Source organism: Micromesistius poutassou (assembly GCF_964030765.1).
Source record: "Micromesistius poutassou genome assembly, chromosome: 5".
Lineage (NCBI taxonomy): Eukaryota > Metazoa > Chordata > Actinopteri > Gadiformes > Gadidae > Micromesistius > Micromesistius poutassou.
This window is the reverse complement of record NC_140275.1, coordinates 6,365,241-6,388,521: the sequence shown is the minus strand read 5'-3', so window position 1 is coordinate 6,388,521 and position 23,281 is coordinate 6,365,241. Positions and strand designations below refer to the sequence as shown.

The 23,281-nt window shown below is 42.6% G+C and overlaps 4 protein-coding genes across 5 annotated transcripts; 2 read left to right on the top strand and 2 right to left on the bottom strand.

Annotated features, from left to right (window-relative positions):
• The first annotated feature begins 2,201 nt into the window (after positions 1-2,201).
• On the top strand, positions 2,202-11,955 carry hmgcra (3-hydroxy-3-methylglutaryl-CoA reductase a). 2 transcript variants are annotated; one of them, XM_084468695.1, is made up of 20 exons: positions 2,202-2,413; positions 2,874-3,045; positions 3,138-3,249; positions 3,361-3,448; positions 3,544-3,628; positions 4,191-4,296; positions 4,412-4,518; positions 4,627-4,743; positions 5,320-5,477; positions 5,864-6,138; positions 6,414-6,625; positions 7,385-7,579; positions 7,851-8,009; positions 8,144-8,301; positions 8,566-8,671; positions 8,806-8,976; positions 9,079-9,219; positions 10,442-10,600; positions 11,034-11,188; positions 11,277-11,955. In XM_084468695.1, exons 2-20 carry the CDS (start codon positions 2,881-2,883, stop codon positions 11,329-11,331), a joined length of 2,724 nt encoding a protein of 907 aa, XP_084324821.1. In that variant the 5' UTR covers positions 2,202-2,413; positions 2,874-2,880; the 3' UTR covers positions 11,332-11,955. The 2 variants fall into 2 exon arrangements, with proteins under 2 accessions (XP_084324821.1, XP_084324820.1); XM_084468694.1 differs by having other exon boundaries at positions 2,203-2,417.
• A 2,122-nt stretch (positions 11,956-14,077) lies between these two features.
• fxn (frataxin) lies at positions 14,078-18,271 on the top strand. Its single transcript, XM_084467649.1, has 6 exons — positions 14,078-14,249; positions 14,352-14,441; positions 15,470-15,561; positions 15,735-15,855; positions 17,286-17,380; positions 17,488-18,271. Exons 1-6 carry the CDS (start codon positions 14,151-14,153, stop codon positions 17,624-17,626), a joined length of 636 nt encoding a protein of 211 aa, XP_084323775.1. The 5' UTR covers positions 14,078-14,150; the 3' UTR covers positions 17,627-18,271.
• Positions 18,272-18,724: 453 nt separating this feature from the next.
• On the bottom strand, positions 18,725-20,724 carry LOC311343053 (perforin-1-like; the record flags this gene model as incomplete). Its single annotated transcript, XM_084467909.1, has 2 exons — positions 20,715-20,724; positions 18,725-19,127 (listed from the first exon to the last, which is right to left on the bottom strand). The coding sequence occupies exon 2, from the start codon at positions 19,121-19,123 to the stop codon at positions 18,725-18,727; it is 399 nt and encodes a 132-aa protein (XP_084324035.1). The 5' UTR covers positions 19,124-19,127; positions 20,715-20,724.
• A 1,903-nt stretch (positions 20,725-22,627) lies between these two features.
• LOC311343055 (perforin-1-like) lies at positions 22,628-23,087 on the bottom strand (the record flags this gene model as incomplete). The annotated part of the gene is made up of 1 exon (XM_084467910.1): positions 22,628-23,087. The coding sequence occupies one exon, from the start codon at positions 23,085-23,087 to the stop codon at positions 22,689-22,691; it is 399 nt and encodes a 132-aa protein (XP_084324036.1). The 3' UTR covers positions 22,628-22,688.
• Between the last annotated feature and the right edge of the window lie 194 nt (positions 23,088-23,281).

Here is a 23,281-nt window from a genome sequence, read left to right as displayed (position 1 = left end):
CCAATGTAGCCGGCGCGGTCTGCATATCGCCGACTACTGCGTTGTGTTCCAGTGCACTGAAGACAGGACGCTGACGTTCTTTTATGGCACTTTATTCCATACAAGTTCAATGAGAGCAAGATTCAGGACTCTATCTTCACGGAATGAACCAGCCTCTCTCAATCAAGTGGAATGCAAATGCTAAATCTAATAGTATTTCAAAACCAGAAAATAAAATACAAGAAAACATTTCAATGAACACATTCTAAACCTGGTATTGGGAGTAGGCTACATACCTGTACAAGTTAAATGAGAGCAAATATTCAGGACTCTATCTTCACGGAATGAACCAGCCTAACATAAGAAAAATGACAACTGAAACATTTGGGCTATATTACACAACGATAGAATGGCGAGCGCAAACCACGAGGTTAGCTATGTTAACAATTTCTAAAGCTCTCAAAACATCAATGTTCTCGACAAAACATGACTAAATTTAAGTGCACTCATCCTGAAATACATATATATATATATATATATATATATATATATATATATATGTCAATTTATTTATATTATTTTATGTTGCCATTATATGTTGCCACTATTGAGAACAGTTTGTAAAGCTGAGGCAAGGAGCTTTTTCTGTTTAAAGCGGCTCAAGTCCTACACCCGTGGGCCATGGCCGTTTAAGGAGCCTAGCTCTGCTGGTCATTGAGAGGACACTGGTCAAGTCACTGGAAAAGACAGCTAATTGGTATGACAGGGTTACATAGCATTTCCTTGAAAATGAAAAGAGATCAGAATTTACATATAAATTAATTTACAATTTATATGATGTAGGCAGCCGCCACTGGCACACACAGAGTCCGCAGACTAACAGAACACATTGGCCTAAGCATTTCCCCCCATAGAGGGCAGTATTTGCATCCACACCATACCACACGTCATGATTGTGATTTGTCACCAGACAGACAGTCCAGAAGGTGGAGCTGATGTGAAAGATATGTTAAGTCCATGTCCTCCCCATTTTAACGGTGGAGCATGGACCCCTTTATTGAATCAATGCCTTTCACTCGATGATAAGAGATTGTGAACCATTCCTCTGGAGTCCGAGAATGATACAGATATATGAAAGGGATCTGGCAGGGAGAGGGATTAAAATAGAACGAGGCAAAACCATATCGAATAACTAATTAAAACATTACTCGACAACTTCTCTTCATAGGTTATACGCGTGACACCTGTGTTTATCCTACGATGTTACGAAGGGTCTGAACCTTGTACCCGTCTCGCCCATTTGGAAAGTCCGTTTTTTATTATATTGAGACCGCATGGTGTTTGATGATTTATTTGATGTTTTAATGGCCCTAGCTGTATTATTATTAATTATGTATGGTTAATTTGATCGTAACAAAAAAATCGATATAATCTATAAAGTCTTCTAAATTATATTAGGTCTATCTGTATAATTGAATCTTCATGTTTAGCTTTAGAGATCCCCCTTTTTATTCAAACAAAAATCTTCTTTTGAGTTCAAGTTTGGGAACCTCTTATCTCATGCAAAAGACATGGTGTCAATAAAGAATAAATAATTAGAAAATTGTCAAGTATTAACAGCTAAAGAAATTGTTTCTTTAACATTTTTTTGTTTAATTTTAAAGCGTGCTTTTGACTTATTAGGCCTATTCCTATGTTTAATGCCTCTACCTAATTAAAAAAAAAAAAACGGAATAAGGCTGTGCAATACGATGGTGCAAAATGTAATCCATTTGATCCATAATCGATTTTTAATGCTTTATTTTTTAACCCTAAACCTATAATAGGCCTATTTTTTTATTTTCCATTGGTAGGCCTGCTACACGTTTTATTTGAATGACTTTAGGAACGTGTTTATACTTTCGTCAATCAAGTCCGGCAAAGCCATATGCATCTTTACACGCATGCAGTAAATATCTATTTACTAATTACCATATGCATCATATACCCATGCAGTAAATATCTATTTACTAGGCAGCATTTGCATCGCAGCATTTGCATCACAGCGGTTGGGAAACGATGGCGCGATCACGCGCGATCACCAGTCTCCTCCCTGGATACACCCCCTACGCCCGTTGTCTAGGAAACCTCGCGTGGTTCGCGACCTGATTGGCTGAGATCTCGAGTGACGTAGTAGCGTACCATCACTTCATATGCTCGCACTGGACGCTCAACTGGGCTGATCTGCCAACCGCCAGCGCGTGAGGAGCCGCGACTGCTGTCCTTACTGTGGTATTAATAATATATAGTATTAAATATATATTATTATACCAGTCGCAGTGTTGCACGCATTTAGGAACTAATGCTGGTTGCAATCCAAGGGACACTGGAATTTAGCCCCTAAGTCTTTGGTCGACAGTCAATCCTTCTCGGTTCGCTAAGTCTCTGACCCTTTGTGAGTAAGTAAATCCTTTCTCTTAACCTGTAGTTTATTTGGGCTTGAGGTATTCTATAAATGACACAAGGCATATGTGCATTGACGTTACATTGCGCTAAATAAACATTTTTTTTTACCAGGTGTATCTTACGAATTAAAGCCACTGAAATAAATCCAGTTATATTGTCTGCCTATTAAATAGGCATTGATACTGCTACATTGATAAGATAAATCGGCAACAATGACTTACTTTTTTCAGATATTATTTCTGGACTTGGATATCATTGGCATATATGTTAAAATTGATTTAAAAAAAGTTACAAAGTTAAAACAAGTTCGTTTTATTAGGCTATGTGTATATTGCTATATCATTAATAGTACTTCAGCACATTTCATTGTTCAAATCCACTTAAAAAGTTGACACTATTTTGAGTTGCGTTATTGTTCCTAACAATATATATATTTTGTTGTATTGCAGCGACATCATGCTAACCCGCCTGTTCCGCATGCACGGCATGTTCGTGGCCTCACACCCCTGGGAGGTGATCGTCGGTACGGTCACCCTCACCATCTGCATGATGTCCATGAACATGTTCACAGGGAACGATCAGATCTGCGGCTGGAACTTTGACTGCCCGAAGACAGAGGAGGTGGGTGAAAGTAGTATGTGGATGAAACTGGGGGGCATTCATTCAAAAATATCGAATTAGTATCGATGAGAATTTTTTTTTCGTCCTTCCAGCAAATTCTCAGCAGTGACATCATCATCCTCACCATCACGCGCTGCATCGCCATCATCTACATTTACTTCCAGTTCCAAAACCTACGGCAGCTGGGCTCCAAATACATCCTGGGTATGCATGGACGATAAACTTTTTGCACTTTGGCTTGACGGTATACTGTGAAATGTGGAGGCCGAAAGCTCAAAGGGCGAGTGTGTGACCTGTCTGTCTCTTTTACCCCAGGTATCGCGGGCCTCTTCACCATATTCTCCAGCTTTGTGTTCAGTACCGTGGTGATACACTTCCTCGACAAGGAGCTCACAGGCCTCAAGTAAGAACCGTTTGGAAACCGCGTCTAACAAGATTTAATATCTGGGGTGTGAACCTGAAGGCCTAATTGATTTGATTCTTCTTTTTTCTCTTCAGCGAAGCCTTGCCCTTCTTCCTACTCCTCATCGACCTCTCCAAAGCGTGTGCACTGGCAAAGTTTGCTTTGAGTTCCAACTCTCAGGTACTTTTCAAAGAATACCTTACTTTCAGTTGTAAGGCAGTGCAGTGCAGTTGCTGGGATACAGGAAAACTCTAGAAAGATAACAGGATAATATGAAATAATGTAAACATGAACATTATAATCCCAAAGTTATGGGATTGTTTTGTGATGGTCGCAATGTGTCACACTTCAACTACCTCGTATCTCAAAACAACCCGGACATATCTCTTGTCATATATGCTGATCGATAGTGATTTCAATAATGTTATTTATAAAATCACATCCCATAGTTGATCAATTCAAAAAATTTGAAAAATGCTGGCCAGCCAGTACCTCTCTCTTTGTTTAAAGAGATCTTGCCATCGAAACTCCCCAAACCCCTCCCACTCACACCATCTGCGTCACACAGTTAGAGTCGACTCACAGCCTGGGAGGGGCTCAATCTTAAACAATGCAACTTTAATTCAATGTTTCCCGTTTTTCTGATTCCATTTCTAATAGTCAGAAACACTTTTGCACAACAACATTCATTGTTGGAGGCCCGTGGGTCTATGTATTGTTAAATGGTGACCTGTGCCCTCAGGATGAGGTGCGGGATAACATTGCGCGTGGCATGGCTGTCCTGGGCCCAGCCTTCACTCTGGATGCGGTGGTCGAGTGCCTGGTGATCGGGGTGGGCACCATGTCAGGTAACCACAGCAACCAACTGTTAACCATCGGGTTTTTAAAATCCTTTCTTATCGTATTTCCTGAACCTTCAACTTTCTAAGCTATGAGGATAACATCCAACGTTATATTTGGCAGGGGTTCGCCAGTTGGAAATCATGTGCTGCTTCGGGTGCATGTCTGTCCTGGCCAACTACTTTGTGTTCATGACATTCTTCCCTGCGTGCGTGTCCCTGGTGCTGGAGGTAAGGCTTCCGTTCTGTGTGGTTGTCGTCCATGGATATCTCCTCATGTGTTCTGTACTGTGTGTGTGAGTGTGTGTGTTGATGGGGATTGTTTTGGTTGTAAACTAGCTGTCCAGAGAGAACCAAGAGGGCCATCCCATCTGGCAGCTGAGCCACTTCAACAAGGTGATGGAGGAGGAGGACAACAAGCCCAACCCCGTCACCCAGAGAGTCAAGATGATCATGGTAAGCCCTGTATGTTTCAATACGTGCAGGTGGTGGAGGAGATAGGGTACTTCACAGTGTATTAATGCAGTTTTAAAACGTCTCTGAATTTGCCGTTGCATATATTTATTACAATGCACATCATGGTTCAGTCTATGTTATAACAATTGTTTTGAGGTCGTATTCATAGGTTGTGAAAGAATATGTAGCAGATTTTCCCATACATAGACCAATGTGTGGCGCAGCGCCACAAATTGATTCCGCTTTAAAAAATTTTTTTTATTTTAACACGATTTTTTCGTCAACAATCCCGTCCTCCCACAATCCAACACAACAATCCCGTCCGCCCGCAACCCAACCCCCCCCCCCCCCCCCCCCCCCCCGTCAACAATTCCACCCGTGGTTATAATGTAAGCATTATAAGACTCTACAGAGTCTCACTCCGGCCAAAAACCAAAAGTTGCCAACCCTGCAGGGGGGCACCACACATTGCTACCTGGTCTGTGGGAAACACTGTGTAGCGTAGAAAAAAGAAGGTAATAAATGAAAGGAGACATGCATGTGTGTGAATTCAGATGCGTCCATGTCTCCGTCTAGTCTCTAGGCCTGGTGATGGTGCACGCTCACAGCCGCTGGATCGCCGAGCCGTTGAATATCCACACCACCATGGATGTGGAGGTGGGCATGAGCTTCAGCCAGGACTCCCCAAGAAGGATCCACCCTGACACCCCCCTCTGGCAGTTCTACCTGGCACGGTCAGCGCCCCCATTATATTATATTGGAATGGCATTCCAATGTCATTTCTAACAAAAGATAATGCAATATCATCTCTTAGAAAATGCTTTTAATTAAAGGATATTTCACACGTGCTATCTCTAATACTAGGTATGAGATGTATCAATATATTTGGTGGGCTCTGATAGTTGAATGCATTCATGAAATTATATTTAATTGTAATCATAACTTGATAAAAGTTGGTTATAGCAAATAATATAACTTAGTGAGAAATTCCAATTCAATAACATTCAACATTGGGAATTTAAAATAATTTCCCTCAAACCCACTTAATGGCAGTGAGTTCCAGGGTTCCTTTGTGGTGTCCGGTGCGTTAAACAAACGGTTGCTCCCTGTGGCCCCACAGGATGATCACCATGGACGTGGAGCAGGTGATCTGCCTGGGACTGGCCCTCCTGCTGGCCGTCAAGTACATATTCTTCGAGCAGGTGGAGATGGAGTCCACGCTGTCCCTGAAGAACCTCATGAGCATGTCCGGCCCGGCGCCCGCCAACCGCCACGCTGCAGAGTCCTGCTGCAGGATGGAGCCCACCGCGCGCCCCACCGCCTCCCCCGCCCAGGACAACACGCAGAAGCCAGCCCTGACACGAGCCCCGCTGCCGGTGATCAAGGAGGAGAAAGGTACTGGGAAACTGTGGCACTCATTCATGAAACGGTTTGGTTTCGTTTGATTTGAATCAATGGTATTTATATGGAACTGTTCCAATAGAAATTTGTCATTGATCATAATGTTTTTTTTTCAAACGATATCGCAATATTTTTTAAGCCATTCATGATGCTTTTGAAAGAGGCTAGGTTGTATTTATAGTATACAGTTGGTCACCGAACACCAACATGGTCACGGTGCTGGTAACATTGGTTTCAAAGACGCCGTGCTCTGCCCTTTTTCTCTCCAGACGAGATGATCCGACCCCTCCCTGCCCCCCAGGTCCAGCCCCTCCCGGCCCCCCAGGACCAGCTCCAGACCCAGAGCATCTTCTTCCTGGGGGACGGCATGACCGGGGAGGGACCTCAACCGCAGACTCCCAGCGCAGAAGCGAGTGCGCCCTCCATTCCCAGTGAGCCCCGCCCTCTGGAAGAGTGTTTGGTGATCCTGAAGAACCCTGAGGTACAAACGGGTTCATGTTCAACGTGAGGCTGCAGTTCAGGTCTCTCCAGAACTCAGTGAGAGTCACCTGTTACCTTGGAAATCCAGAGTTCTCACGAGAGCACAATTTGAATTTAATCAGCAAGTCACTCTGGGAACGAGCAATATACTCACTCCCCGATGCCCCTCTCCCAGCACATTAACCAATCACATCGGTGTATCTGATATAGGCGGGCCAAAAGCGTTGCTGTTTTACAGATTGGATACGGCAAGTCTTATCTATTGGTTAGCTCAGCTGGTCTGGATACGTCACCCTTTGTATTCTTCTGATTGGTCGTAGTGTTATCCAATTGCGTGCAGTGATATTTTCAAATGCATGCTTGGTGCCGCCCCTCGAGTTGGGCCATTTCCATTACTCGTTGCCAGACCCTACACCTTTTCTAGATGTGGGTCTGGATTTCCAGGCTAGTCACCTGTATGAATAAATGTCAAATGGGTAAAGGGAAGGAGTATTTGCGAATATAAATATCCTGTCAGCAGGATTTGGATAATGATATAATTAACTTTCCCCCTTCTCAGTTAATCAGGAGGTCTGTGGTGGCCATAGTGACAGAGTTGTAATGAGCTTAGTCTTTCCCATCCTTAGGCTAAACCAATTAGCCATGATACTAGAGGAATGCAGACCTGAACTATCCCTACACATAATCCTATATAAAGGAGTATGCTACACTTCTTTCTGTCCGGGCGGGTCATGATTCCCTCTGATCATGTCCCCTACAGATGGGTGCTGGTTTCCTCAGTGACGCCGAGGTGGTGCAGCTGGTCAACTCTAAACACATCCCCTCCTACAAGCTAGAGGCGCTGATGGAGCGACCCGAGAGGGGCGTGGCCATCCGCAGGCAGATGATAGCCGCTAAGCTCCCGGCTCCTGCTGCCCTGTCTTCCCTGCCGTACGCTGACTACGACTACTCCAACGTACGAACCGCCGCACCTGCTCCGTGGACCGGCTCCTCCCTCTTTGTGTTTTGCACTGAGCTGCTTGTGTCTAGGAAGCCCGGGTGTCCATTCCACTTTTATATAGATGCAAATTCCCCCCCTGCTATGACTAGATGAAAATGTATTCAATTTTCATTTCATTTCATTTGAGTGTGACCCTTCGTTCTTCCACACGCGCACAATATAACAATCGTTCTGATGGTGCACGGTTTTGGTGCAGTCAGCGTCATCCTGTGTTCTGTGTTGACAGGTGATAGGCACCTGTTGTGAGAACATAATTGGCTACATGCCCGTGCCGGTCGGTGTGGCCGGACCGCTTCACCTGGACGGAAAGCAGTTCCAGGTCCCCATGGCGACGACCGAGGGCTGTCTGGTGGCGAGCACCAACCGCGGGTGCCGAGCTATTGCTGTGAGTGATGTCCGACGCTGCCTCATCAGTCCGTACGCAATTTCAATTCACTCGGTAGCAAAACGTCACACACGTCGCAGCGACCTCACAGAAGACTGTTCCCGCCTTTTTTTTCGTTTGCTGGTTTGCAACAGTTGGGCGGCGGTGCCAGCAGTCGTATCCTGGCCGATGGCATGACCCGGGGCCCCGTGGTGAGGCTGCCCTCGGCGTGCCAGGCGGCCCAGGTCAAAGCCTGGCTGGAGAGCGCGGAGGGGTTCCAGGCCACCAAAGAGGTGTTCGACAGCACCAGCAGGTAGGGCTGAACACCGGGCCGCACGAAGGACTCAGGTCTTTAAGGATTCTACCAGGACATGCTCGTCACTCCCTCCAGTGGGGAAAGCAGTACACTACTATATAATGATGTTTTGTATTAAAAAAAAAGACATCTCAGTCCTCCCACTGTGCACATGAAAACTGCAGAGATCATTTTAGTTACGATAAGCAACACATTTTACTCCCTATGGTGTGTAATGTATGGTAAGTGAAAGTACTCATGTCTCTGTTTCTCTTGGTGTAGGTTTGCCCGGCTCCAGAAGCTGCAGATCTGTCTGGCCGGGAGGAACCTGTACATTCGCTTTCAGTCGAGGACCGGCGACGCCATGGGCATGAACATGATCTCCAAGGTCAGTTTCAGTTCCTGGGTTAATATGAATGAAATAAATACAGTTCCATTATTAAAGGTGCTTTAGGAAACCTGCATGCTAGAAATGAAAAACAATGTGTAGCTACATTTCTTAAACTCGTCGGTGTTCTTCAGGGAACCGAGCAGGCCCTGTCCCGTCTCCAGGAGGAGTTCCCTGACGTGCAAGTCCTAGCGGTCAGTGGAAACTACTGCACTGACAAGAAGCCTGCAGCCATCAACTGGATCGAAGGCCGGGGCAAGTCCGCCGTCTGTGAGGCAACCATCCCTGCTAAAGTAGTCAGAGAGGTAGGAGCCGCCCCCGAAAGCATCGGCTAACCCACATGAGACCAACAGCGAACATATAAAACACATGTATATCAACGACATTATCACGTTGTTTCTATTCAGATTTTGAAGACCACGACTGCATCCCTAGTGGACGTGAACATCAACAAGAACCTGGTGGGCTCAGCCATGGCAGGCAGCATCGGGGGCTACAACGCACACGCAGCCAATCTGGTGGCTGCCATCTACATCGCCTGTGGACAGGTACACACCGGTCCTCATGCAAACCGTTGTACAGATGGAATCCTAATTCACCATGATTGTTTTCTGAGGGAAATGTTGTAAGTCAACATTTTACTTCATTTGACACTTATTTTTTTACATAATGTGAGGATGGGCTATAGTTTAAACATTGTACCCTATCTTAAGACGTTTCTCAATTCGCATTCTTGTCTGTACTTGTGTACTTGCGTTCTCGTGAAACGTCATCAGTCGTAGCTCAAGTACTGTTCCAATTAAAAGTACGCATCAAGTCAACTACAGTCGTAAAACCCGGAAGTGTTCTCGATGCGTTCTTAAACTGGCCGTTCCGCCGAGGATGCATCGGAGGTGACTTGTGTGGACTTGGGACCGTTAAATATTCCAGGATGCATTTCGTATTCCCATGTTTTAAAATATTAGTATGTAAGCTATAATAATAGGCTATATATAGGAACATTTTACAAATCTAACAAAAATGTAGGCCTATTCATTCAAAATATTGACATACTATTTTAAAATTAAAGAGGCTGGGTGGCTTGCTGATAGAGGAAACCCATCGCAACGGCAATGAAAATCCCGGTCGGATCCATCCGATCGTGTGTGTGTGTGTGTGTGTGTTCCTATTCTAATCTGTGTAATTTCTCGCTCATTCGTAATTATTATATCAATAGCCTACTCTCCAACTACATAGGCAGTTAGGCACGCGCATCTGTACCCTACATATAAAAAGTTGTGTGTATAACTTATACACACGACAAGCATATCTTTTCATTTATATTCATTCAAAATATTAACATACTACTTTAAAATGAAAGAGGCTGGGGTTTAGTTTTATTTAATTTGTTTATATTGTTCAGTAGTATATGCCTACATGAGGCTGTAAAGCACAGTTAACAGAGCTGAGTTGGTGACGTCATCGAGTCCGCTGCTGTTCCAATTGCAGGTGCGTACTCGCATCCTCGGAAGTCTGTACTTGGAAGTCCGGACTTGCCAAGTACGCACTTCCAAGTCCGCGAGTCTGTAGTTTGCGTACTTGGTATTGGGAAACGGCCTTAGTGTTTGCATTAGTGCTTAACGGATCAAAAATCCTGTATGTATCGCCAGTTTCAGTCACTTAAATATCTATCAGCCCTGAAAACCCATATCAGTCTAACCCTAATCTTATGTACAAAAAAAGATGAAGGTGATGAAGAAATTAATAATACCCTTTCACTAAAACCCCTAGGACCCAGCTCAGTCTGTGGGCAGCAGTAACTGCATCACCCTGATGGAGCCCTCGGGCCCCATGGGTGAGGACCTGTACATCAGCTGCACCATGCCCTCCATCGAACTGGGAACCGTGGGAGGCGGGACCAACCTGCCCCCTCAGCAAGCCTGCCTTAAGGTACATCACCACACATACTGGCTCTGTTCTTTTTGCACGTTGTCTATGATCTATCCATGACCATCTCTATCTATCCAACTTATCACTCATTAACTTGTCTGCAATCCAAATTTCCCCTAGGGGACATTAAAGACTGTCACAATTCTCCCCTTCCCCTAGATTTGAGCCCTAACCCTAGATTTTGTGCGTTCCCACAAAGGGATAGGGTGTCCCAATACTTAGCGGAGCAAGGTGGAGTGCCTATTTTCCCTTAAAATCAACCCTTGAACGCTAGCCAGCTCGGTAGCTGACTTGCAGCTAAGGGCACTCAAAGCAAGTGTTCTTGTTAAGGGGAGAGAAATGGGACTGGGCCTTACTGTACTCTACTACTGTACTCTTCTCTACTACTACCTATCCATCCATCTAAAGTACATCACGTGTGCATTGGCTCTAGATGCTGGGCGTACAGGGAGCGTGCCGTGAGTGTCCGGGGGACAATGCCCGGCAGCTGGCCAGAGTGGTGTGTGCCACGGTGCTGGCAGGAGAGCTGTCGCTCATGGCAGCGCTGTCCGCAGGCCACTTGGTGAAGAGCCACATGACACACAACAGGTAAGCACACACACGTCTTCCAACTGAAGATGGCATTGCTTTCTTGGTGAGCGTTTCTGACGAGCACGCTCATTTCTTGTTTCGGCAGATCCAAGGTGAACCTGCAGCAGGCCCCCGGGACCTGCACGCAGAACGCCTCTTGAGAATGTGCCCAATGTTGTCTTCGCTCGTCCAAGTCGGGCTCACTCTGGATTTTTCTTTTTGCAAAAATGACGCTGTTTCCACATGAGACCATCGAGGAATGTGATTGCTGAACAAATTTGAACCTTTTTAATATTTAAAAATGATTTTATTGTTCAAAATAACACGCACAACTCTTTGAAATGATTGTGTAAACACTGCTATATTTGTTACAAAAAAATGTTATGTTCTGGAAGAGTCCCTGACAGTGACCTGAGGAGCTGACTGCACGTCTTTATGAGACTGACTGGACAACTCGAAAAAATGGAAAGAAAGTACATTATTTTGTTGTTCTTCTCACTGATTGGTTTTGCAAAAACACTTCTCTTCATTGAGTTGAAAAGGAAGAGCTGATCTGAAGACGCCTTTGGCGGTTGTTCTTATGTGAAATGGCTGACGCTTACATAAACTAACTGTTGAATGGTTCGGCTTTGTCAGTTGTGGATGAATGCTGCAGTAAGGTTCCATGTACGATGTGTCACTGGGGTTTTAATGCAACCCATTTCACTGGGTACATTTCATTATCACTAAGCTTTTTAAAATATATATTTTGTAATAAACACAAGCACTTGACTACAATTCCTTCATTAAGATGTTTTTTGTTTTCACAAATTGTTTGCTACAGTTTAAAGTAGTTACATAATTATTCCCCCATTTACACACTGCAATTGACAGGACTACAATTGACAGGAATATGTGTTTGTATTGTATGCATACATTTACTTTGAGGTTCTAGTATAATGAACCCAAATCATGGTCATTTTCAAATATCTTCTTAAAGACATTTAAAGGACCTCTGTTGAGTGGGATTACCCAGGCAGATAAAAGGTGTAATGTAACTGGTAGCTGGTCATGGATGATCTGGATTAGTGAAAGTTGGACTCAAATTAGATTACAGAGCAGCTTTGACTCTCTCCCCTTGACTTAGGTGTGCCTTCACTGTGCAGACCAGTGGACTCTCGCAGGCCTGTGACACACTTTCCACCGTCACAAACTCAGACGATGATCTTACAATGGGTCCTCCCTCACCCGAGGAGCTGCGAGCCAATCAGCGGTAGGCTGAGTGTATCTCACCAGTTGCACTGCATTCTGATTGGCTGTCTCTCAGGAGAGCCCTCGGAAGGTTCATGAATAATTCATTCTTTACCTGCTTTGACTTTGGGTATTATGACAACCAAACAAAGAAAAGGGTAGGAAATATAGCCAGCATGTTTAGCTCAAAGGTCAGATGTAAGCAAAGCAATATTTGCTATGCTTACCTTTGGTACGTCAACCCATAAGAGACAGAATGTCTCTTATGGTCAGCAAGAAAATATGTCACAGTCAGCAAAAATATAAGCTTCACAATAGATAGGGCTAAAATAAACAATCTAATAATAATTAAGTATACGTTTAGAACACCAGTTTGACAAGTCTTTACCAATGCAGAAGCTGAAAGCATCAAGGAGAATACACACCTTATGCATTTTTACCCCTATACAACTTGTACATTTTGGTAAAATGGGTAAAACTATCAATACAATGATAGTGAACACAAGTGACAATTGGCTGGGAGCAAGCACAGGTGGATCACTGCAGAAACTGGCATCTGTTGGGCCTTCTTCATGGTATACTTTTCAACTGCAACATAGCGAACATTAAATATACAAGGAACTAAACGTACTGATTAGTTGTGAGTTGGCATATAACTAATTAGTTGGGCCAGTCAACAAAGCCACAAATATCTTCCATAGTTTGGACAACATGCTGAATGAATAAAAGGCAACTTGAGGAAATAAACATATGTATGGGTGTGTGGAACTCTGATCATTTAAACTGTGTCTTATGTTTTAGGTATTTAATGTGTATTGTCTGTGTACATTTTTCTGTATAGCGCTTTGCTCTTTGGTTGTTTTCTTCATTTAAATCAACTTGAACTTGATCCAACGGCAAATAATTGTGTTTATAGGGATGTGGGGTTCATGAATTTTACACCAGACATGTTTTTTTTTTTAATTATTATTATAGAACAACTATGTGGTGAATTTATTTCACGATTAGAGAACTAGAATTCCCAAAAAAAAAATTAACACAGAAGAGAAGATGTAATAATATGGGACTATGTATAGGATTCCATTAACATGTAGGCTAGTGTAAAAGTAAATAAAAAGAATATTCATGCCCGAAAGAAAAGGGGATATTTGCATATGGTTGGGCGACGGTGGTGGTTGAAGATTATTTTGTCGCTGAAGCATGTTTCTTGTTTTGTTTTATTAAGGAAATATAGTGAGGAAGTTTCAAACGTAGCAGTGAACCGCTAGTCTGGTCCTGCAGGCGGCGGTAGGCAGCAGTCTTTGGGTTGCATCCCGATGGAAACACTAACACAAACATAATTATCTAGAAGCGTGAACTATTTAATTAACGTACAGAACCGAAGTTCATCAAATAATTATATAATATAATAATACTTGTAGATTGAGTAGAGTTGAATATTAAACGTATTATTTAATTACCTTCAGTGAAAGACTCATTCATTCCGACTACGCAGGCTGTTTACCATAGTGAAGCAGATGTAAACAGAAGCAATTGCAAAATGTGCAAAAATATTTGGCAAGATTAAATATATATATGAACGTGGTAGCGCTCCTCCGATCCTGCAGGCGGCGGTAGGCAGCAGGTCTTTGGGTTGCATCCCGATTGCAACGCCAACACAAACAACAATACGTCAGCCTCTGCTCTTTAGTTTTGGGAAGGCGAGACCAATCGTGTCGTGTGCAATCGAACTACAATATATTTATTCAATATGTTTAGGATTCCTAGTAAGCGGTTGTTTATCGCTCAGCATGTCAGCAGACAGATGATGCGGACAGAGACAGCAGACCTGAGTGTGCAGAGACCTCAGGTAGGAGCATGATCTGCATCATACTGGGTTGACTGGGACACTGATGGTTATTGTTGACCCCCAGATCGTCCTAACACACCCAATTATTATTATTTATTTCAGTGCCATACTCTGGCGAGCTGTTCGTCTCTCCGTCCTCTGAATGAAGATGTGCTGAATCATGTACGGTGGAGTCCTCAGCGGTCAGAGGAAGTGAGTGACTACCTACTCGTAATATGACGTCATTTTGCTGTATGTGTTTTATATATTGTTTTAACACCTCTTCAAATCATAACACCGTTATTGTGTTATCCACTGGAAGCATAATGTGTCCATTGTGTAGTCACTACAAAAGGAAAATGTAGGTTTTGGCTGATTTCAACAATTGCTCTGCGTCTGCTGTAGCTGCGTAACTAGGGCCAGCAGCCTGCGGAACCAGAGTGGACGTACTAAAGTCCTGGTCCCTGACGTCATAAGTATAAACTTATTTTAAGTGTAGTCTAGTTAAGAACAAATGTGATGTACCTCTTTACTCAGGCTACTACCATACTGGTATCAGTGCCTGCTATAGGCCTAATATTGTTTGAGAATGAAAACATATTTTCTTTAAAGGTTTGCATATGTATTTCTCGTTCAAGGTTGTCCACTCCAAGTTGAGAGATTTTACCATGAAATTATGTTGCAATGCCAATTAGAATAGTACCTATATTACACCACTTATTAATGTACTTATTTAACTAATGTACTTTCCTTTTTATGTACGGTATAAATTGTACTTAATCAAGTTCAATGTTGTGTGATATGAGGCCTATATATCCATAATTATTTAAGTAGAAGAGTGAACTATTAGATTGACGTACAAAACCGATGTTTGTTAAATAATTATAGAATATTATAATGCTAGTAGATTGAGTAGGGTTTAATTAAACTTGTTCTTTAATTACCTTCAGTGAAAGACTCATTGCTTCCGACTACACAGGCTGTTAATGAAGTTAAGCAGATGGAAACAGAAGCAATTTGACACTGTCGTATTCACCCATTAATAATGGTTGCGAAACAAAAAACAAAAAGATAATGGGATGATGTTGTATCTGTGTTGTATATCAAGTCAATGATTGTATATAACACAAAACATAGTGCCAACAGGGTCACCTAGTGATCCCATTGAACACTAAGGAGAAGGCAAACTTTATGTTTTACCATAAGTAAGATCTTTACCAATAAGGAACACTATATTTCAGTCCTTTATTAGGCGAGTTCCTGGAGATGTGTGGAAGAGAAAGTTACACGTGACATTCCCAACACTTGAAGAACAGCCCGCTGTGCAAGAAAGGTATCATTAAAATGAAAATGATCATTTGTAGTAATGTGAATTACGAACAAATATGTTTTTAGTTTTTGGCAATAAATATGTTTGTCTGGATGGATGGATTGGCAGGAAGAATTAAACCTTCTCTGTCTTTTCACTCCTTCCCGTGGTTAATTCAGAGTGTTCTGCTTTCACAGGGACTTCTCGGAGGCGGTGTACGAGAAGCTGGCCGAAGAGACGTTGGATGCGTTGGTGGATTTCTTCGAGGACCTGTCTGATGAGCCCTTCACCGGGGCAGACTACGATGTTGAATTCTCTGTGAGTCTGTATGTCAGCCATCTTAAGGCCGCTCAGCGGGACGGGACTTAAGGTCAAACTTACAACTCAGCCAAACAAACTTGGATGAGGTGTGCACTAAATAATCCTGATGTGTTAATGTTACTTTAAGTTACTGTTTAAGGTCTCATAGTTTTTGTGTCAACAGTTAAGGTTCAAAGTGCTCATTGTGACGGTCCTGAGCCGTCTTGCGTCCCTGTTTCTGCTGGCCACTGTTCTCCTTCTAGGGAAGCTGCTTGCCTGGCCCCTCACCTGCCGGAAGCCTTCATAAGATGTCTTCCGGCAGGTACAAGTGGTTTAACACCCAGTCCTTCATAAACATGTGGTGTGATCATGGAGAGGGGCGGCCACACTCCAAGCCAGTATCATATGTCTTTCTGCGCTGGTCCCCGGAGGGGTCGGTTATCCCGGAACAATCGTATAGCCCGGGCACTATGGTATCATCACATCTAGGGGGGATTCTGACTAAAGCCGGCCACACACCACCGGCGAAGCGCAGCGCAGTTTCCGCGTGTCAAACGCCGCCCCTAGCACCAATAGGAAGCGTAGCGCTGCAGCACCGTTGTGGTTATGTTTTGAAAGCAGCAGATCAACAAACATAGTCGATATTGGCTACCATTACGTTATACAATTTGTTTTATGACTACATATATGGCCCTGATGCCCATGATTCTCTGTTTGTGCTTACAATGATCGTTACATTAATTCATAGTTACTTATGTCCTGTCGGGCACTTTGTTTGCGGTTTTGTCACTTTATTGACTGTCATTGCTCACCTGCGGTTCCTCTCGTACTGAGCAGGATTACTATTGCAACAACACATCATCAGTAGCGTAAAACTAACCTGTCTCACGACGGTCTAAACCCAGCTCACGTTCCCTATTAGTGGGTTAACAATCCAACGCTTGGTGAATTCTGCTTCACAATGATGGGATGAGCCGACATCGAAGGATCAAAAAGCGACGTCGCTATGAACGCTTGGCCGCCACAAGCCAGTTATCCCTATGGTAACTTTTCTGACACCTCCTGCTTAAAACCCAAAACATCAGAAGGATCGTCAGGCCGCACTTTCACGGTCTGTACTCATACTGAAAATCAAGATCAAGTGAGCATTTGCCCTTCTGCTCCACGGGAGGTTTCTGTCCTCCCTGAGCTCGCCTTAGGGTTACTGAAACGGGTAGTTTATTACTGTCTTGCTTAATTTTTATCATCTGAATTGATTTTGATTGTCTATTTAGATTATACAAAAATGCTCTTAATGTAGGGATAAAGTCAATGTTAAAATCTTTTGATCAGACACACACAACTCCCTAACATTGGAGAGTTAATTAAAACTGAATATTACATGCTGTAAAAAGTTGACTGTTGAATCTTGGTAAATGCTCGTATTTATTTGCGTTGGTCTCCCACAGAGTGGTGTGTTGACGGTGAAGATAGGCGACCATGGGACCTATGTCATCAACAAACAGACTCCTAACAAACAGATCTGGCTCTCCTCTCCCACCAGGTAGGACCAGTATGGATCCTTACTTGGCTGAACAGATCTATAGACATAAAGCCTTTGTTTATTGAAATGCCTGTTGTGTTGTAATGTCCATTCATGTGTATACGCAGCGGACCCAAGCGCTACGACTGGACCGGAGATTGCTGGAAATACACACGCGATGGCGTCACACTCCACCAGCTTCTCTCCAAAGAGTTCTCGGCCATCTTTAAATTGAACATGGATTTGTCCACACTACTCCATTCGTGACAACTCTCGGTTTCTGGTCTCACTTTCTGCCCCTCTCCCATCAGCCCCCAAAAACACGTATACACTGGGTATCAAAAAATGCAACTGCATCTAGTTGGGGGAATACGCCTGATTTTTCAGGACCAAAAATGTGATTGGGCCTGAAATATCGTGTATGGGTTCTTGTGGCTGGTGCCTACTGTAGTTCTGATGGCAAGGTTGTGATGGTTGGGTGAAATGAAATATGTAAGAATATCAGGAGAATATTACACAATTTCAAGAATAAGGATGGAAAATACACTGTTAATATCTGTTTTTGTCTTCCCTGAAGAAATATTTATTAAACTGTTTTGCAGGACATGTAGGTAAGTTTAATATTTTCAGCATAGCTACAACAGAGTTAGAAATATATCTCTAGTTCCTTTGTTTCTGTTACGGCAGCACAGTTTGAAAGTCTGGGCTTGTTAATAAAAATAACCGCACCTTTATCTGTAAGGGTATCTATTTGTATTTGTATGAACTATACAGACATGGATATTATATTATATAGACCATTTTGTATTGAGATTATTGGCTTTATATGATCATAATGCTATATATTTTATGTCAAATGTAACCCAATTGTTCATTAAAGATGTATTGTAAAGACTTAATACCTGCTTTCTATTGACTAAATGTTGCTGCTTGTGTAAAACCACTAATGCCCACAGTTATCTAAAATAAATGGTGCTCATGTCTTCATGTACCTCCAAAGGGAAGCCTGGTAGCATGACTTCATTAAACAGTCTGCTGACTACACGGTCAGAGTGGACAACAAAGTCCTTTTTCAATCTTTTGTATTTCTTACATTATTCAGTGAACATTGTGGAAATTGCCAAAATTTGACAATTGGAGGGTTTGGCAATTTCTTGTTTACAATACAAAGTTTAATTAAGTTAAATAAATTAAGTAAAGTTTAAATACACATTTAATGTGAATTTAATGTAACCACAACAAGGGACTACGGACAAATGGCGTCAGCTCGTCAATGTCTGTTGAGCTAGCTACAACCACAAGTGTAAGTGAACCTCTTGCTTTTCAAGATTGATTTTTATTTTTAAAGATCTGAGACTTCTACACTCAATCCAGAGTGTAGTAGTAGCTGAGGGTGCCTTCCTCCAGAAAGCAGTCGTGGGAGTAAGTGCCCACTTCGATGGACCGCTGGCAGGTCCCGAGGAGGTCGTCAACGAAAGTGTCGTGGTCATGGACCGTCAGCCTCAGCACGTCGTTGGGCAGGGCGTTGGAGTCGCTGAACTCCTCGTTCCACACGGGGTTGGCGTCATTGTGCCGGACAGATGTTTTGCCCAGGTAACCAGAGCTGCTGGACACCTCCACGTAGCCATCGGTGGTTCCAAGATGGTCTGAGGGCAGGCCACTCGCTCGGATGTTGAACACCTTGAGCCCGGCCTGGACTACAGACAGCGGCCCCAGGGCCAGCAGGACGAGCACAAGGGAGCAGGAGGAAGTGAAGGCAACCATGTTTCTGTGAGAGATGGAGAATTCATTACAAGACTCACATTTAGGAGAGGGAGCTGTCGTGCTTGACTCTCAGTCCATTTTGTTCGGCAAGAGAGAACCATGACATAAGTGACGTAAAGGGCTGTCGATAGGACATTCATACTGGTCGTTAATTTGGACGACCTATACAAACAAACTTGTGTCGTTAAGGTTAGAGGGCAGGCCGGTCAAACCTCAGCCTGCTCCTGCTCCTGCTGTACATTAAGGGCATGTAAGCTGGTGCTTTGTGCTCACGATTTTGTCTTGCTAATTGTCCGAATGAGATGTTGCCAAAATTGAAGACAATTTGAGCAATTAGCTGATTTCTGTTAGGGAGTGGCTTGATAGCATAGGCTATCGTCGCACCCAAGACTTAAATGTGCTGTAGGCAAGATTCATGAGTTATTATTTGAGTGTTATTACACGGCTCTTCTCAATGCTTTGGAATGCTCAGTTCCCTTGCATGGGCCTTCCCGACTTCCGGTGGTGAATTATTTTTCAATAATGACCGTTGCTAAGCATATAATGACTGCTGTCAAGGAAAGTGGATTTGTTCACGTTTGTTAAAAGTGGCAAAGCCATCTGTCGGCTATAGGTGAGTTAAATGCCCTCTAAGAATATCTATTTCAAGTTGACTGTGCCTACCTCTATGAGACAATTTAGTTTTTTAGATTACATTTCAGACCAATGCACATGATCCCTGATAGTTTCAGGGAATCCATCTTAACTGGGTGAGAATTGTGTTGCTTAGTTTCAATAGCCTGCTCTCTTGCTCTTTCTGCTCTTTTTGCTCTCTTTACAACTCTTGGATCCTACTTCAAGCCAGATTAAAAGTTTGAGCATATGGAGGTGCAGTCTTTACCTGTCCAAAACCTGCTGTCCATCAGAATATCTGTATTTGTGTTTCAAAGACAAAACATCTTACCTGATAACCCTATCTCCCTAGAGCAGCCAGAGTTATTTTGAGTTCTGTAATATCTCTTTGATGTGACTGTGAATTTTCCGGTCTGCCAACAGGTGGATACACAAGGACTCAACGCGTCTGTTCTTTACTCTCTAACCGTGACAATCTGACTAGAGGCTGACTAGAAGCACCATTGGAATTGCTCAAAGCTACCAATGTAAAAATATTAAATATATCAATAGTATGTTAGAAGAAACAAAAAGAGTGTCTTATTGGATGGATTACAACTTCTACGTTGATTGGTATATATATGCGATAAAATGAAAGATGAAACAATAGATATCAAATCAAGCCTTTAGCTACCAAATGTTCTTATATTATTCTATTACCTATATTTGAATTTACTTCCAATCCAACTACAACCTTGAGAAGAGTTATTTTGACAGAAACAAAGTCCCACAAGACTTACAATGTAAATCAAATCTCACAAAAAAAGATGTAAATATATTCAATATGGCTATATAAAGATTGACAAAGTTTGGAATGTGTATTTCGAGAGGTGTATTACATATATATAGCTTAGCCCATGTGAAGGAGACGATACAGGACACTTGAGTTAGAAGTATAGGTGTTTCAATGGAAGAAAGTAAAGGAAGAAATTAGTATTACCTGATGTCTATAGGCGATCCAGCCACACTGCTCTTATTCAGGTCTGTGTGTGTGTCAGGTCTTTTATAAAGACCTGACACACACACACGCACACACACCACACACCAAAAAAAATCCAGGCAATGCTGTCCATATGCAAAACTATTGCAGCACACACACACCATGCACTGTTCTGAGGATTGCTGGAAATGGGTTAGCCCTAACCCTCTTTTTTTAAATCAAATACTACATTGTAAGAACTATACATAAGCAAGTAGTTCCGGTGTATTGGTATTCGTTTTTTGTAGTAAATATTAACATGATAATGACTTAATAATACATTTGAGTTAGCTGGTTGACCAAGGTTCTGAACAAACATTAATACAAGAGAAACAGGCACAAAATCAGAGTTAGTGATGACAATTGTGATGACAACAGCTAATTAGAGTCATTACATTACATTAAAAAATGTAGGCGGCAGGAGATAAATGGTTGTCCAACTTTCCAAGTCATGGAAAAGGAATGGTTTGATTTGGGCTATTGTAAGATAGTCAGTGCTTGATGTAATGGCAAAATGTATAATTTATTAAAGTTGAGCTCTGTATCAAAATATACCTAAAGATATTAGATACGGTTGACATGGGTAGACCGCTCGTTGAGGTTGTTGGTTAAGGTTGTAACAGAGAGCTGAGGGATTTTATGGTTGGAATTTTTCTCCAAAAAATAAATGTAAACACATTGACTCCCATTCTGCTGCCAGTGTGTTTCATTCGCCAGTGTAGCAGCAGTGCAGAGATATTCAATTGAACATGGATTTGTCCACACTACTCCATTCGTGACAACTCTCGGTTTCTGGTCTCACTTTCTGCCCCTCTCCCATCAGCCCCCAAAAACACATACACTGGGTATCAAAAAATGCAACTGCATATTGTTGGGGAAATACGCCTGATATTTCAGGACCAAAAATGTGATTGGGCCTGAAATATCGTGTATGGGTTCTTGTGGCTGGTGCCTACTGTAGTGCTGATGGCAAGGTTGTGATGGTTGGGTGAAATGAAATATGTAAGAATATCAGGAGAATATTACACAATTTCAAGAATAAGGATGGAATATACACTGTTAATATCTGTTTTTGTCTTCCCTGAAGAAATATTTATTAAACTGTTTTGCAGGACATGTAGGTAAGTTTAATATTTTCAGCATAGCTACAACAGAGTTAGAAATAGTTCCTTTGTTTCTGTTACGGCAGCACATTTTGAAAGTCTTGGCTTGTTAATAAAAATAACTGTACCTTTATCTGTAAGGGTGTCTATTTGTATTTGTATGAAATATACGGCCATGGATATTATATTATATAGAGTAGACCATTTTGTATTGAAATTATTGGCTTTATATTATCATAATGCTATATATTTTACGTCAAATGTAACCCAATTTTTTATTAAAGATGTATTGTGAAGACTTAATACCTGCTTTCTATTGACTTTTAAATGTTGCTGCTTGTGTAAAACCACTAATGCCCACAGTTATCTAAAATAACTGGTGCTCATGTCTTCATGTACCTCCAAAGGGAAGCCTGGTAGCATGACTTCATTAAAAAGTCTGCTGACTGCACGGTCAGAGTGGACAACAAAGTCCTTTTTCAATCTTTTGTATTTCTTACATTATTCAGTGAACATTGTGGAAATTGCAAGAAATTGCAAATTTCCTCCAATCGTCAAAATTTGACAATTGGAGGTTTGGCAATTTCTTGTTTACAATACAAAGTTTAATTAAGTTAAATATATTTAGTAAAGTTTAAATACACATTTAATGTGAATTTAATGTAACCACAACAAGGGACTACGGACAAATGGCGTCAGCTCGTCAATGTCTGTTGAGCTAGCTACAACCACAAATGTAAGTGAACCTCTTGCTTTTCAAGATTGATTTTTATTTTTAAAGATCAACGGCATAACAATCTCGCTGTGACGGCCTGCCCAGAGTCTTCTACACTCAATCCAGAGTGTAGGAGTAGGTGAGGGTGCCTTCCTCCAGAAAGCAGTCGTGGGTGTGAGTGCCCACTTTGATGGGCCGCTGGCAGGTCCCGAGGAGGTCGTCAACGAAAGTGTCGTGGTCATGGACCGTCAGCCTCAGCACGTCGTTGGGCTGGACGTTGAAGTCCTTGAACTCCTCATCCCACCAGGGGTTGGCGTCGTTGTGCCGAACAGATGTTGTGCCCAGGTAAGCAGAGCCACAGGACACCTCCACGTAGCCATCGGTGGTTCCAAAAAGGTCTGAGGGCAGGTCACTCGCTCGGATGTTGAACACCCTGAGCTGGGCCTGGACCGCAGACAGCGGGACCAGGGCCAGCAGGACGAGCACAAGGGAGCAGGAGGAAGTGAAGGCAACCATGTTTCTGTGAGAGATGGAGAATTCATTACAAGACTGACATTTAGGAAAGGGAGCTTGACTCTCAGTTAAATAGGTCCTGGTTTCTAGTCCAGGGGGAGGGGGGTGAATTACTGATAACATCACTTCCTGTAGGGCTAGATTTATAGTATATTATCTACTAATTTAAGTGTACCTTAATGCCCTGATTCATATAA

Excerpts from the sequence above, each read along its gene's own strand:
- hmgcra (XM_084468695.1), top strand. The coding sequence starts at position 2,881 with ATGCTAACCCGCCTGTTCCGCATGCACGGCATGTTCGTGGCCTCACAC. Across the intron at positions 3,250-3,360 it reads GGGCTCCAAATACATCCTGG|GTATCGCGGGCCTCTTCACC; the intron begins GTATGCATGGAC and ends CTTTTACCCCAG. Across the intron at positions 3,629-4,190 it reads CTTTGAGTTCCAACTCTCAG|GATGAGGTGCGGGATAACAT; the intron begins GTACTTTTCAAA and ends CTGTGCCCTCAG.
- fxn (XM_084467649.1), top strand. The coding sequence starts at position 14,151 with ATGTTTAGGATTCCTAGTAAGCGGTTGTTTATCGCTCAGCATGTCAGC. Across the intron at positions 14,442-15,469 it reads GTCCTCAGCGGTCAGAGGAA|TCCTTTATTAGGCGAGTTCC; the intron begins GTGAGTGACTAC and ends ACTATATTTCAG. Across the intron at positions 15,856-17,285 it reads ACTACGATGTTGAATTCTCT|AGTGGTGTGTTGACGGTGAA; the intron begins GTGAGTCTGTAT and ends GGTCTCCCACAG.